Source organism: Mesoplodon bidens, assembly GCF_964165515.1.
Source record: "Mesoplodon bidens genome assembly, chromosome: 3".
Classification (NCBI taxonomy): domain Eukaryota; kingdom Metazoa; phylum Chordata; class Mammalia; order Artiodactyla; family Ziphiidae; genus Mesoplodon; species Mesoplodon bidens.
The window spans coordinates 4,650,640-4,666,867 of record NC_138178.1 but is presented as its reverse complement, the minus strand read 5'-3'; the positions used below and the strand labels follow the sequence as shown (position 1 = coordinate 4,666,867).

At 36.7% G+C, this 16,228-nt stretch overlaps 1 protein-coding gene across 1 annotated transcript in view; it reads left to right on the top strand.

Annotated features, from left to right (window-relative positions):
- The window catches only part of TMEM236 (transmembrane protein 236), a gene marked incomplete at its 5' end in the record, with an annotated part of 42,314 nt that extends 36,543 nt beyond the window's left edge, over window positions 1–5,771 (top strand). The window contains one exon of the mRNA XM_081229327.1: window positions 4,904–5,771. Within this exon, the coding sequence (XP_081085453.1) occupies window positions 4,904–5,481 (578 nt within the window). The 3' untranslated portion in view covers window positions 5,482–5,771. The remainder of the gene's footprint in view (window positions 1–4,903) is intronic.
- Between the last annotated feature and the right edge of the window lie 10,457 nt (window positions 5,772–16,228).

Sequence of the window (16,228 nt, the reverse complement as noted above, 5' to 3'; positions counted from 1 at the left end):
AAGTGAATGGATGCATAGAAAGGGCTTAGAAGGGCACCTGGTATGGAGAAGACACTTAGTAAGTCTTAGCTTCTCTCCTCTTCTTCCCTCTCTTGCCCCCCACCAGCCCCTCACCACACCCTCCTCCTTTCAGCTCCTTTTAGCTGAAGGAGCTTTACACCTACTCTTCCTAAGACCTGGGAAGTTCCTTTCTCCATTCTCACATCATTCAGTCCTATTTATTCTTCAGTCTCTGCTTAACAGTCACTTCCCAGATCCAGGGGGCGGAGTGGTGAGGGCACGGACATTATCCGCTGCATCATTCTCAGTGCCCAGCCTAAGCTTGGAACAGCACTCCACAGTGTGTCTGCTAACAGCAGACCACTTGGGTGTCCAAGTGTTCTAGCCCTTAACCAACATCAGGCGCGGTCTTTTGGCCGCGCCATGCGGGGATCTTAGCTCCCCAACCAGGGATCGAACCTGTGCCCCCTGCAGTGGAAGGTGAAGTCTTAACCACTGGACCACCAAGGAAGCCCCCGTCAGGAGTGGTTTTGAAGCTGTTGTTTGGAGAGGCAGTTTTGAAGCCTGTCCCCCTACTAACGGCGCTACCTAGCACTCGCCTGCTGTTGGCACTTGAGTCCCTTCCCCCTCAAAAAGGCCATTTTACCCCTAAGCTGAGATTTCCCTTTTCCAAGTTGCCTTTATACAGTGAAATTTTTGAATGAATAAAATTAAAATGTTGATTTCATTTAAAAAGTGCATTTTTAGTAGCAGTGTCATTCCTGTCTTGTTTTTAGGTGCCTTTTTTGTGATTCTTCTCTCTCTTTTTGCTCTTTTTTATTTAAATAACTTTTATTGCTTTCTTTTTCTCTTTGCAAGAGGAATACATGCTCACTCTAGAAAATTCCTCACTACTGATTTGTGATGTTTTACTTACACTTTCCCTGTAAGTGATCTAAAACTTTTGGTGAACAAGTTAGAGATAGAAATACATCACTATGAAGAAATAATCAAGCAAAAGAGGTGTGAGTTACCTACTTAAACATTTATCTGTTATCAAAATTGCATTTCCTTATTTATTTGGCATGCACGGTGAGGATAAAAAGTTGTTTTGGTGGCTGGCATCAGCTGTGGGGAACTGCGTAGCAGGCCTGCTTTTTTTTTTTTTTTTTTTTTTTGCGGTAGGCGGGCCTCTCACTGTTGTGGCCTCTCCCCTTGCAGAGCACAGGCTCCGGACGCGCAGGCTCAGCAGCCATGGCTCACGGGCCCAGCCGCTCCGCGGCATGTGGGATCTTCCCAGACCGGGGCACGAACCCGTGTCCCCTGCATCGGCAGGCGGACTCTCAACCACTGCGCCACCAGGGAAGCCCAGGCCTGCTATTTTTACTTTTTATTTTTTATGTGTTGTATTTCTTTCTTTTTAAATTAATTAATTAATTTTTTGGCTGCATTGGGTTTTCATTGCTGTGCACAGGCTTTCTCTCGTGGCGAGCGGGGGCTACTCTTCGTTGTGGTGCGTGGGCTTCTCATTGCAGTGGCTTCTCTTGTTGCAGAGCACGGGCTTCTGGGCACAGGGGCTTCAGTAGTTGTGGCACGCTGGCTCAGTACTTGTGGCTCTTGGACTCTAGAGCGCAGGCTCAGTAGTTGTGGCGCACAGGCGTAGTTGCTCCGCGGCATGTGGGATCTTCCCAGACCAGGGTTCGAACCCATGTCCCCTGCATTGGCAGGCGGACCAGGGAAGTCCTCTGCTTTTTTACAGGGCAACATGAGCCTTTAAGGAAGTGAGCAGATTGCTCTCTTTGTGTTTATATCTTTTACAGATTTTGCACAAATAAATATAATTCTCCTCAAATAGAACCCTGACAACTAACAGCAGCAATAAAAAGAATGCCAGCTATAAGTGGAAATTTTAAAAATAATAATTCAGAGGGAAACTAATCATGGAGCCGAAGGGAATAGTATTGAATGCATGAAGGCTTATGTGACTGGAGGATAAACTTGCTGGTCTGTTCTAACGACCAAATGAATTCTTGACATCCTCAGCTCTACCCTGCCCTTTGGGAGGCCAGCAGAGCTTTCCAGCTCACAGTTATAATGCTTTTTACTTGGAAAGGGGACAGCAGAGACCCTAAACTAGTCCCCAAATCTAAACTAGTCCCTAATGAGCCATGGAGAAATATGAGGCTGATTTTACCAAATACACATGGATTAGGGCTTTTGTATTTCATTAAAAATGAACCCTAGCTAAGAATTCGTTGTTTGTACCAACAGCTCTTATCCTCAGATATTACGACTCCCAATGACTGTTTAAAAAATGTTAATGTGTCACTTCTTAGATTGCACTTCCTGGCTTTGAAACAATGCTGAATTTGCAATCATCCTCAAAAGCCCCAATTTTATGCTTTGTTCCTCATATTGACAAAGGAATTTGGATTTTCATTTGAATACCTTGATCTACTAGGAGAGGTGAAGGAGAGTGCTCTAAGACATGACATACTCTAAGAAACGTATTTTCTATATTGATTTTTTTTTGGTAAAGTAAGAGATACAATTGATGCAAGCGAGCATCTGAGTTTAAAAACAGATGATATTATGATTGTTAAAATAATAGTAATTAGCATATATTTTTCTCTCTTGAATGTAATTTATCAGAATGATTCCTTTCTCTGTCTGACTTACTTCATTAAGTATGATAATCTCTAGGTCCATCCATGTTGCTGCAAGTGGCATTATTTTTTTCTTTTTTATAAATTATTTTTTATGGCTGAGTAATATTCCATTGTCGTATGATATCACTTATGTGTGGAATCTAATTTTAAAAACAACACAAATGAACTTATTTACAAAACAGAAACAGACTCACAGATCTCAAAATCAAACTTATGGTTACCAAAGGGGAAACATAGGGGGAAGGGATAAACTATGAAATTGGGATTAACAGATACACACTACTGTATATAAAATAGATAACTAACAAGGATCTACTGAGCACAGGGACCTACTAGAGCACAGGGAACTCTACTCAATATTCTGTAATAACCTATATGGGAAAAGAATCTGAAAAGGAATGAATATATATATATATATATATATATATATATATATATATAACTGAATCACTTTGCTGTACACCTGAACTGACAAAACATTATAAATCAACTATATTCCAATTTTTAAAAAAAGATTCCTACTCATGCCACTGTGACATCTAAGTTTGATAAGGAAGTTTCTAAGGGTCATGGTTCCTAACATTTATTTATGAATGATTCATACCAGAAGTAAATAATATCTCATCAAGAATTTAATTATTTTTTAGTTGATAAATGTACTCAACTCACACTTAAAATTTAAAAATAATTAATTGTATAGAAAGAAAACTGAGGTTTGTCCTTTAAACAACTCCTACTTATAGTAATCAAGCCTTTTATTAGTCATTAATCATAATGGCTCATTTGTTTTAAAATGTTTTCACTTCAGCTCAATACATCTCAACAACTTTTATTGACTTTGTGTCTTTAACCTTTAGAGCTATTGCATCTAATGACTCTCTTTAAATTTTGTCTTATCAAGTAATGTGGCAGCTCAGCACATTTGCTGAGTAAACTTTGTCAAGACCTGAGAAGTTCTTAGCAACGAAAATGGTGCTTAAGTGTTCAGATATTTGGAAAATATGTGCTAGTCCTTTCATGTAGAAAAATCATACCATCAACAGTAAGTTCTGAGATATGAGCTTCCTTCATAACCCCAACCTCAACACCCATGTGTATACAGAGACACACACATCCCCCCTCTCTCTCTCTCTCTCTCCCTTTCTCTCTCTCTCTCTCTCTCTCACACACACACACACACACACACACACACTCACTCTATGATGCTGATGAGGAAACACCCTACTCATTCAGATGACTGACATGTTGACCAGCCACAGCTTCATGGTCACAAATGAGATACTTTAGTCTAACCCATCGCACTGACGAGTTCAAAAACTCTGGGGGAAAGAACAGCTTAAGAATCTTGGATACAGAATGTTATCCTTCACTAAGACTCTCTCATGCTCTCTCATGCTCATGCTCAAAAGACCCTCTTAGCACCAGACTCTAAGCTTGGCGATCTGGGTTGTAGTGATCTCTGTGGGCGTCTTATAAAATAAGATTGGACCATTGAACTTCTGATTCATTTGATTTTATGATATGTATCTGTTTTATAATTAGCATGTGATGTATTGCCTCTAGAAAGTGCTAGCAGCCATAAAGTTAAGGGATTGTCAATTGGGGTCAAACAAGTCTGGGCGTGAATTCCAGCTCTGCCCATTCCTAACTGTGTATTTGAATTTAGGCATCATTTCACCTCTTGTACTCCAGTTTCTATATTTATCGAATGGGATAGTAATCCCTATCTCTCATCTTTTTATCTGAGGATTAAATGAGATAATGTGTGAAAGTGCTTACTTAGCTCAGTAACCAGTAATGGCTATTATTCTGAAATGGTAAAAATGACTTAGGATCCATACCCAGGGAAATACAAAGACACAAAGAGCCTTCTCTGCCTCTGTTTTTTTTGCACTGTGCTACTCATTGCTATCTTGAAATTCCATGTGTGAAACAGACCTCAAATAAGAGAATACTTAAATTTCATTTTTAAATTTAAATAAAATTTTAAATTTACATAAAAATTTAAATATCTCACTTTAAATAAAAATTTAAAAATCACAGTTAAATAACATTTAATTTAAATAACAATTAAAATTTAATTTAAATAACAATTAAAATTTAATTTAAATTAAAAAATTAAATTTAAATAAAATTGAAAAAAGTTAAATTCTAAATTAAAATTTAAATAAAAAATTTAAACTTAAAATTAGAAGAAAAGTTAAATTCTAAATTAAAATTTAAAGTTAAAATGTAAATAAATCAACTTATTGCAGGTAATGAAGACAGGCACATCCACACGACCAGTTTGCAGCAAATAAAAACTGTGACGGATGAATTGAGGCAAAATGAAGAAAACCTGACACCGCAGCCAGCCCAGAGGACCCGGCTGTCGCGGCTACCAGGAGCCACCACAGGGGGCTTGACTCCTGAGCTGGAGGGACCCCAAGAGCCCACCTTCGAGCAGGGAATCCTGAGAACGATGTCGCAGAAGGACGTGCGCGCTGAGATCTTCCTCCGGAGCTTTCTGCTGTGGTCGGACACCATAGAAATGGTGCGGGTGGCCGGGCACCCCAACGTGTACAAGTCAGGCTGGGTCTACCCCGTCTACATCTTCAGTTTCATTTCTCTTCTTCGAATGATACTGACTCCCCGGAACCCGCTTCTGAATTCCCTGGGCATCATGCTCCAGGATCTACCCTTTATCTTTGTTAGACTTAGTTTAATCATTGTCCTGGGAACGGTCACACCGGTCTTGGGCCTTTGTAAAAATGTACTCGTGACTCTCTCTTATGTTTACTTCAATTACTTAACCAAATTCAGGATTTTCTCTCCCTTTGAGACATCTTTTTAACAAGGAAATGTCCCATAGTCAAACCTCTTTGTTATGCACATGTGCACATTTGTAATCTTTTTGGGGGGCAGGGATAAGTTTTTGCACTATAGGAAGAAATGAAGAATAGATGCTAGAGAAAAAAACTATCTTTAAAACTGTAGCATGTCAATTTTTAAAATGTATACAAATGGTGCTAAATTTAAGCAAAGTTATAGTCTTCTAAGTTGGTTCCCCTTGATCTCTAGAAAATGTTAATAGTTAATTTTAGTTACGTATTCTGCACTTTTTCTAAAAGCACCCTTCAATAAAGACTCTTAAAAATTAGAACATATTTTCCCACTAAGTTAGTCCAAGAATGAAATTTTTTTATTGTTTATATAAAGTGCATCACAAGAATTAATTAGTTAAAATTAATTTTAGGAAATATACTTGTAATTATGGAATAATGTTTAGATTCTTTAAAAACATTTGAATTATAGTTTTAGGGTCTCCTTCAAATATGGAATTATGCTCTTTATTCCGCTGTGGCAAGCGACTTTTATGTAATCAATTGATTTCAGCATAGAAAGCAGTAAATTTAGTTTCAGACATTTGACTCAGTTTAATATAATGAAGTCAAGGTACACCAGTAAGACCTAGATAAAGTTTTATAATAGGAAGCCATTAATTGAAGAGGGAGATTTCAAAGTAAAAGAATATCTTATTTGTGGAATTGGATACCATCATGAAAACAGTCAGGTACAAGCCCTGTTTAAAATTAGAAGTTCAACTTACAGATATGACAGCAAATGCATTAGTGTCTTATGTGATAATAAATAATGGTTATCCTGATGTTAAATAATTAGATACAGAATTATGTGATTTGCTTTCATGTTGGGATGCTCTCAGTTACTCATAGCAGGGGCTCTCCATTCTGCATACATTTTCAGATGCTAGAAAGATTTCTGAGAGGCTTATGTGTGCAGAGTAATGTTTAACATAGGCATTCTCTGCAGTGATCTGTGATAACAAATAGCCTAAAGAATGGGTAACTGAACTTGCCTGCCACTCCACCAAATCCCCCAATCTCGCTCTCCCCTTATGCTTTATGGTTTTTCCTTACACCATAAGAGGAGATCTATTCACAGTTGTTGGAAGCTTAGCTTCTGGCTTTATGACTTGGGGCGAAATCTTTGACTACTGTAAACCCCAGTTTCCACATCTAAAAGATGAGCATATTACTAATACTTTAATAGGGTTAAATAGTACTTTATAGGATTGAGAGGATTAACCAAGATAGGGAATGTTCTCATTACATTGTCTGGTGAACTATAATAACCCAATGAATACTAAGTATTTTAATTGTACCCTGTAGAGAAACAGGTAGCTTAAAGCATTGTTTAAATTTTCCTGTTTTATTCTTTTCTGTGTTCTACTTCCCCTCTGGGAGTAATAATTTAAATCATGCATTTGTGAAAAGTAAAATATAAAATCTTCAGATTACCTCAGACCATAATTTTTCATCAAGTAGTATTATGTCCAGAAGTGAGTAATCTACTGAATATACAGATTAAAGTTGAAGTATATAAGTATTCATTCATCAGGCATTGGAGTGTCCCTCTTATGAGTTCTCATAGAACCCTAACTATAGCACTTTTTTAAGACTTTCATTATGTGTTTACTTTTCTAAGTTCCCCATTAATCTTTAAATTCCTTAAAGAAAGGCCTGAGGATATCTTGTTTAACAATGTATCTTTTTCTTCTTCTCTCAATCCCACAGAAACTTACAATACTTATAATTCTAAAAAAATTATCATATAAATAATTTCTTTCAAGTCATACCATGATAATCTTTATGAAGAAGAATTTATAACCAAGTAGTTGACTCTAATATTCTTAAATATGAAAATATTTTACATACATTTATATTTATCTTTGTATTGGAATTTATAGAGTGAACAATGCTCAGATAAGCTGAAAAGTATTACTTATTTGAGTTTAGAATGCATTTTGTATCTAATATTTGAATATGAATATGCCTGATATTTTGGTAAGTGGCAACACGTTGTATAAATAATGAAGGTGTGTACAAAAGGCTCCATGTAGGAGGAAAATTATTGAGTATGTAATTTAATTTAATAGTTTACTAAGGGTGTACACATATTTATAAAGTTCAAGTCTATGGTATTTAATAGACATTGCAGCAAATTATGCTAATGAAACATTAGTAGTTCTACACTGTGTGATTAAACGTTATGCTATTAAAATTATATTGTAATTCTCATTGCTTCTAATGGTTTTTGGTATTAAGACCCATGTAGCTTTTGTGTCCTTATAAAAAGTTATGAAGTTAACTTTACATATAGATTAAAATTAAATGGATGGAGAAAAATATACCATGCTAACATTAATCAAAAGAAAGTAGAAGTACTTATATTAATTTCAGACAGACCAGACTTCAAAGTAAGGAAATTTTTCGAGGGTTAAGAAAGGCATCATTACATAATAATAAAGGAGTCAGTTCTCCAAGGAGACATATCCTTAATGTGTATACACCTACTAACGGAGCATCAAACCACATAAGGCAAAAACTGATAGAAATGCAGAGAAATAGATGAAACCACTATTATAGTTGGAAACTTCAACACCCCTCTCTCAGAAATGGACAGTTCCAGCAGTCAGAAAATCAGTAAAGACATAGTTGAACTCAATGACACTATCAATCAACTGGATATAATGGATATCTACAGCCTACTTCATCTGACAAAAGCAGAATACACATTCTTCTCAGGCTCACAAGGAACATTTACCAAAATAAACCACATTCTGGAGCATAACAGAAACTAACAAATTTAAAAGAATAGAAATAATAAAATGTCTGTTCTCATAATGGAATTAAATTAAAAATCAGTAAAAGGTAATAGAAAAATCTCCAATTATGTGGATATTAAACGTTTCTAAATAACACATGGGTCAGAGAAGAAATCTCGAGAAATTAAAATATATTTTGGAGTAAATAAAAATGAAAACAGGGCTTCCCTGGTGGCGCAGTGGTTGAGAGTCCGCCTGCTGATGCAGGGGACACGGGTTCGTGCCCCGGTCTGGGAGGATCCCGCATGCCGCGGAGCGGCTGGGCCCGTGAGCCATGGCCGCTGAGCCTGTGCGTCCGGAGCCTGTACTCCGCAACGGGAGAGGCCACAACAGTGAGAGGCCCGCATACCGCAAAAAAAAAAAAAAAAAAAAAAAAAAATGAAAACAAAACATTGAAATGTGTAGAATGTAGCATAAGCAGTGCTTAGATGGCAACTTATAATATTGAATACACATATTAGAAAAGAAAGATCTACAGTCAATAAGTTAAGTTTCCACCTTGGGAAACTAGTAAAAGGAGAGCAAATGAAATGCCATGTAAGGGGAGGAAAAGAAATAATAAGAATTAGAGCAGAAATCAGTGAAATTGAAAACAGAAAATCAATAGAGAAATCAATAAAACTACAACCTGGCTCTTAGAAAAGATTGATAAAGTTGTTATGCCTCTAGCCATGCAAACTAAGAAAAAAAGAGAAGACACAAATTAGCAACATCAGAAATTAAAGAGGGGATATCACTGCAGATCTCACTGAAATTAAAAGGATAACAAAGGAATGCTATGAACAATTCTATGTCCACAAATTAGATGACCTAGACAAAATGGATCAACTCCTTGAAAGAAGCAATCTGTCAAAACTCACACAGGAAGAAATAGATTATCTGAATAGGCCTATACTGAGTAAAGAAATTGAATCAATAATTAATATCCTTCCGAAACAGAAAGCACCAGGTACAGATGGGTTCACTGGTGAATTCTACTTAACTTTTAAGGAAGAAATTATACCAATTCTCTGCAATCTCTTTTAAGAGGACAGAGAGGAAGGAATATTTCCTAACGCATTCCACGCAGCCAGCATTATCCTAATACTAAAACCAGACAAAAATATTACAAGAAAACTACAGAACAATATCTCTCATGAACATTGAGGCAAAAATCCTCAACGAAATATTAGCAAATCAAATACAAAAAGATATAAAAAGAGGGAGGCGGACTCAAGATGGCTGCATGGAAGGACGCAGAGTTCCTGTCTCCCCACAAGTAGGGCACCTGCCAGTTGCTGGTGGGAGACCTCAGCACCCAAGGAGATGGGAGGAACCCCCAAGAGACTGGGTAGGACATGGGGGGAAGTGAGGGGGGAGGAGAAGTGGAGGCTGTACAGGACTGGTGCCCCGAAGAGTGGCTGGGAGAGAGGAGGGGTTCCCATGTCTGGAGGGACCCTGGGGGGGCTCGGAGGATAAGGGGGGAGTGTGCCTAATATGTCCCCTGCCCAATCAGCCCTGGGAAGCCTGCTGGGCTCCTATTTGCAGGACAGGAATAGAAACCTAGATGTAGAGAATGGACATGTGGACATGGGGGGGAAGGGGAGGGTGAGACCAACTGGGAGATTAAGTTTGACATAAATTCACTACCATGTGTGAAATAGATAGCTAGTGGGAACATGCTGTATAGCATGGGGAGCTCAGCTCAGTGCTCGGTGATGACCTAGATTGGTGGGATGGGGGTGGATGGGAGGGAGGTCTAAGAGGGAGGGGATATAGTTATACATATAGCTGATTCACTTCATTGTATAGCAGAAACTAACACAACATTTTAAAGCAATTATACTCCAATTAAAAAAAAGCTATAAAAAGAATTACCATAATTTAGTGAAATTTATCCCAGGTGTGCAAGGCTGGTTCACCATTTGAAAATCAAGTAATGCAGTCCATCATATCAGCAGACTAAAAAGGAAAAATCATATGATCTTATCAATTAATGCAGAAAAAGTGTTTGAAAAAATCCAATATCTATTATTTTTAAAAAATCTCAATAAACTAGGAATAGAGTGGAACTTTCTCAACTGCATAATGACTATCTACAAAAAACCTACAGCTAACATCATACTTAATGGTAATAAATTTAAAGCTTTCCCATTAAGGTGAGGTATAAGGCAAGGATGTCCCCTCTCACCTCTACTTTTCAACATCATATTGGAAGTCCTTACTAATTTAATAAGGCAAGTAAAGGAAATAAAAAGTATACAGACTAGGAAGGAAGACATAACACTTCCTTTGTTCACAGATAACATGATCATCTATGTAGAATATTCATAAAAATTGGCCAAAAATCTCCTGGAACTAAAAAGTGGTTATACCAAGATTGCAGGATGCAAGCTTTATATACAAAAGTCAGCTGCTTTTCTGTATATCGGGATGAACAAGTGAAATTTAAAATTAGAAGCACATTAATATTTACATTAGCGCCTCCCCAAATGCAATACTTAGGTGAAAATTCAACAAAATATGTATAAGATCTATATGAGCAAAACTATAAAACTATAAAATGAAAGATTTCAAAGGAGAACTAAATAAATAGAGAGATATTCCATGTACATGGATAGGAAGGCTCAATATTGTCTAGATGTCAGTTCTTCACTTGGGCTGATCCAGAGTTGATCAACTATATCTCTATAGCAATTGTATCAACTGGTCTATATCTATCAACTTGATCTATAGATTCAATGCAACCCCAATAAAAATCCCAGCAAGTTACTTTGTGGATATTGACAAACTAATTCTAAAGTTTATATGGAGAGACAAAAGATCCAGAATAGTCAACACAATATTGAGGAGAAGAACAAAGTTGGAGAACTGACACTACCTAACTTCAAGACTTATTATAAAGCTGCAGTTGTCGAGACAGAATTTTATTGGCAAAAGAATAGACAAACAGATTAATGGAACAGAACAGAGAAGCCAGACATAGACCCACATAAATCTGTCAACCAGTTTGAGAAAGGAGCAAAATTAATAAAATGGAGAAAAGATAGTGTTTTCAACAAATGGTGTTGGAATTACTGGACATCCACATGCAGAAACATGAATCTATACACAGACGATATACTCTTCACAAAATTAAGTCAAGATGGATCATAGATCTAAATGGAAAACACAAAACTATGGAACTTCTAGAAGAAAACATAGGAGAAAACCTAGTAACCTTGGGTATAGTGATGCGTTTTAAAATATAACACCAAAGATATGATCCATGAAAGGCATAATGGATAAGCTGGACTTCATTAATATTAAAAACCATCTGCTCAGTGAAAAACAATATCAAAAGAAGTAGAAAACAAATCACAGACTGGGAGAAAATATTTACAGAAGACAAATCGATAAAGACTGTTATCCAAAATATACAAATAACACTTGAATTTCAACAATAAGAAAACAAGCAATCCAACTTAAAAATGGAAAAAAGACCTGAACAGTCACCTCCTCAAAGAAGATATACAGATGGGAAATTAGCATATGAAAAGATGCTCCAAACCATATGTCATCAGGGAAATGCAAATTAAACCAACAATGAGATGCCACTACATACCAATTAGAATGGCCAAAATCAAAGTACTGACAACACCAAATGCCAGTAAGGATGTGGAGCAACAGGAACTTTCATTCATTGTTGGTGGGAATGCAAAATGGTGCAGCTACTCTGGAAGACAATTTGATGGTTTCTTACAAAACTAAACATACAGTTACCATCTGATCCGGCAGTCATGCTCCTTAAACCCAAGGAGTTGGGAACTTATGTCCATGCAAAAACCTGAACGTGGATGGTTTTAGCTGCTTTATTCTTAATTCCCCAAACTTAGAAACAACCAAGATGTCCTTTGGTAGGGGAATAGATAAATTAACTTTGGTACATCCAGACAATGGAATATCATTCAGTTCTAGAAAAGAATCAGCTATAAGGCCTTGAAAAAACATGGAGGAAGTTTAACTGTATACTAGGAAGTGAAAGAAGCCAATTGAAGAAGGCTACCTACTATATGGTTCAAAACTACGTGGCATTCTGGAAAAGGTGAAACTGTAGAGACAATAAAAAAAATCAGTAGTTGGGGTGGGGTGGGGAGGGAAAAGAGATGAACAGGAAGAGTACAGAGGATGTTGAAAATGAGGGAGGCTATCATGTGTGGGAGCAGGGGAGGAGATAGGAAGTCTTGTAACTTCCTCTCAATTTTATTGTAAACCTAAAACTGCTCTAAAAAATAGTCTTTTTTGAAAAAGTAGTCAAATGTAAAATAGATAGCTAGTGGGAAGCAGCCGCATAGCACAGGGAGATCAGCTCAGTGCTTTGTGACCACCTAGAGGGGTGGGATAGGGAGGGTGGGAGGGAGGGAGACGCAAGAGGGAGGGGATATGGGGATATATGTATATGTATAGCTGATTCACTTTGTTATACAGCAGAAACTAACACAACAATGAAAGCAATTATACTTCAATAAAGATGTTTAAAAAAAGTAGTGTAGTCGTAAATATATAAAAAATGATTTTATATGTTTTAGGTATAATTACTAAAGTACTATTTGCTGTGAAAATTTGCACTTACACATTCACAAATCTCAATTTTCCAGAATGAGCCTATTAAAACTCTCATAATTTTCCTTGCATTGAAATTGGAATATTAATGGATTTTTCAGAAAAGCCTTCTTTCTCTAAAATGCATTTCTTTATTTTTCTTTTTAAAGATGTAGATACCTGAGGGAATAGATTTTCCAGAATATTTTAATGAATAAATAAAAAATATTACCTTCTAAATAGCTAAAAATTATAGGTAGTGTTGCATATTTGGTGTAATTCTGAAGAAGATGCATACTATTATTGGTCTTGATTTCCATCTATAAAATTTGGGTCATTTTTAGATCATAAAAATACATTTTTTGTCTTATTCTTAAATGTTTTTCAAATATTAAATGGGTCACATAATCTTATACTTAAATTTTTTTGTAATGTTAAGTAAGTATTGGGTGGACCAAAATGTTTGTTCGGTGTTTTCTGTAAGATGGCTCTGGTAGCACTTAGTTGTCTTTAACTTCATTGGAAACAATTTTGTTAGCGTGCATTTAAAAAAAGACATCAAAATTGGTGAATTTTTGTGTAGCCATTTTAATATTGAAGATGGAAGGAAAAAAAGCAACGTTTTCGGCATATTATGCTTTATTATTTCAAGAAAGGTAAAAACGCAACTGAAACGCACAAAAAGATTTGTGCAGTGTATGGAGAAGGTGCTGTGACTGATAGAACATGTCAAAAGTGGTTTGCGAAGTTTTGTGCTGGAGATTTCTCGCTGGATGATGCTCCACTGTCGGGTTGACCAGTTGAAGTTGATAGCGATCAATCGAAACAATAATTGAGGACAATCAACGTTATACCACGCGGGAGATAACCGACATACTCAAAATATCCAAATCAAGCGTTGAAGATCATTTGCACCAGCTTGGTTATGTGAATTGCTTTGATGTTTGGATTCCACAGAAGTTAAGTGAAAAAACCTTCTTGACCATATTTCCACATGTGATTCTCTACTTAAATGTAATGAAAATGTTCTGTTTTTAAAACAAATTGTGATGGGCAATGAAAAGTGGATACTGTACAGCAATGTGGAACGGAAGAGATCGTGGGGCAAGCGAAGTGAATCACCACCAACACCACCAAAGGCCGGTCTTGATCCAAAGTAGGTGATATTGTGTATATGGTGGGATTGGGAGTCTTCTATTATGAGCTCCTTCCAGAAAACCAAACATTAATTCCAACAAGTATGGCTCCCAATTAGACCAACTGAAAGTGGCACTCAAAGAAAAGCATCCAGAATTAGTCAAGAGAAAACGCATAATCTTCCATCAGGATAACACAAGACTGCATGTTTCTTTGATGACCAGGCAAAAACTGTTACACTTTGGCTGCGAAGTTATGATTTATCTGCTGTATTCACCAGACATTGTGCCTTCAGATTTCCATTTATTTCAGTCTTTACAAAATTCTCCTAGTGGAAAAAATTTCAATTCCCTGGAAGACTGTAAAAGGCACCTGGAACAGTTCTTTGCTCAAAAAGATAAAAAGTTTTGGGAAGATGGAATTATGAAGTTACCTGAAAAATGGCAGAAAGTAGTGGAACAAAAGGGTGAATACGTTTCTCAATAAAGTTCATAGTGAAAATGAAAAATGTGTCTTTTATTTTTACTTAAAAAACTGAAGGCTTTTTGGCCCACCCAATATATTATAAAGATGTATGCCATGCCAAACAAAACAAAACAACACATTGATTGCAAAACTATAAAACTCACAGGCTCTTCAAATAGTCTGCATGTGCTGTAGATTACAGGGAATCTAAATATACCATCTGAAGAGAATTACAAATTAAAGTCAAATTTTAGATAAATAATCCAATACAAAGATTTTTTGATTGCTATAAGGTAATTATTTTCTATTAAATTGCAAATGCATTATTGGTGTTTTGATGTATTTTGATAGGATTGGAAAATCGAGGAATAAGAACATAAAAAACCAGTTTTCTGTCTTTACATTTTTAAAGTTTTTACTTAACTGCATCATTGTATCTTCTTTTTTCCTTCTGAGTTGAAATTATCTTGTTATCATTTGAGCAAACTTGCCCATTAAAAGATAGAGATGGTTAAACAAAACAAACATCTGCATCAGTCACCAGTTTTAACTAGGAGAAGTGGTAGAACAGGTTACCAAATAATTTGTGGAGCTAATTTTCTTGAAATTGTTTTGGAAGAAAGGAGTCACTATGTTCATCTTATATGGAATTGAGTGGGTATGAAGAGAAAGTCTAAGAGGAAATGAAATAGTTCAGCAATTGTCTTACCAATTAGAAAAAATGAGGATTTCCTTTATTTTATAGAAATCCTTCTTTAGCTTGAAGGAAGTACTAGTTGAAAACAACCACTGTCATCGATAGCAAACCAAAAACCAGAACCAAAACTTAGTAGAAGGGTATAAAGAGGATGGTAAGAGTTGGATTTCATTTTAATGTGGTAAAATATACATAACATAAAATTTATCATTTTTCATGTACAATTCAGTGGTTGCAAGTATATTCACAATGTTGTGCCACTATCACCACTATTTTCAGAACTTTTCATCATCCCCAAGAGAACCTCTGAACCCATTAAACAACAGCACTCATTCTCGCCTCCCACACCCGTCCCTAGTAACCTCTATTTTTCCTGTCTCTATGAATTTGCCTATTCTACGTTCATCGTAGAAGTGGAATCATGCAATATTTGTCTTTTTTGTGTCTGTATTACTTCAAGATTGTACATGCTGTAGCGCATATCAGAATTCCTTTTTATGGCTGAATAATATTCCATTGTATATATATATATATATATACCACATTTGTTTATTCATTCGTCTACTGATAGACACTTGTATTGCTTTTACCTTTTGGCCACTATGAATAATGCTGCAATAAACATTGGTGTACACATATTTGTTTGTCTGTGGTTTTAATTCTTTTGTGTATATACCTAGAAGTGGAATTGCTGGATCATAGGGCAATTCCACATTTAACTTTTTAAGGACCTGCCAAACTGTTTTCCACAGTGGCTATACCATTTTACATTCCCACCAGCAATACACAAGGGTTCCAATTTCTCCACATCTTCATCAATGCTTGTTGTTTTCTGTTTTTTTTTTTTTTTTTTTTTTTGCGGTATGCGGGCCTCTCACTGTCGTGGCCTCTCCCGTTGTGGAGCACAGGCTCCGGACGCGCAGGCTCAGCGGCCATGGCTCACAGGCCCAGCCGCTCCGCGGCATGTGGGATCTTCCTGGACCGGGGCACGAACCCGTGTCCCCTGCATCGGCAGGCGGACTCTCAACCACTGCGCCACCAGGGAAGCCCTGTTTT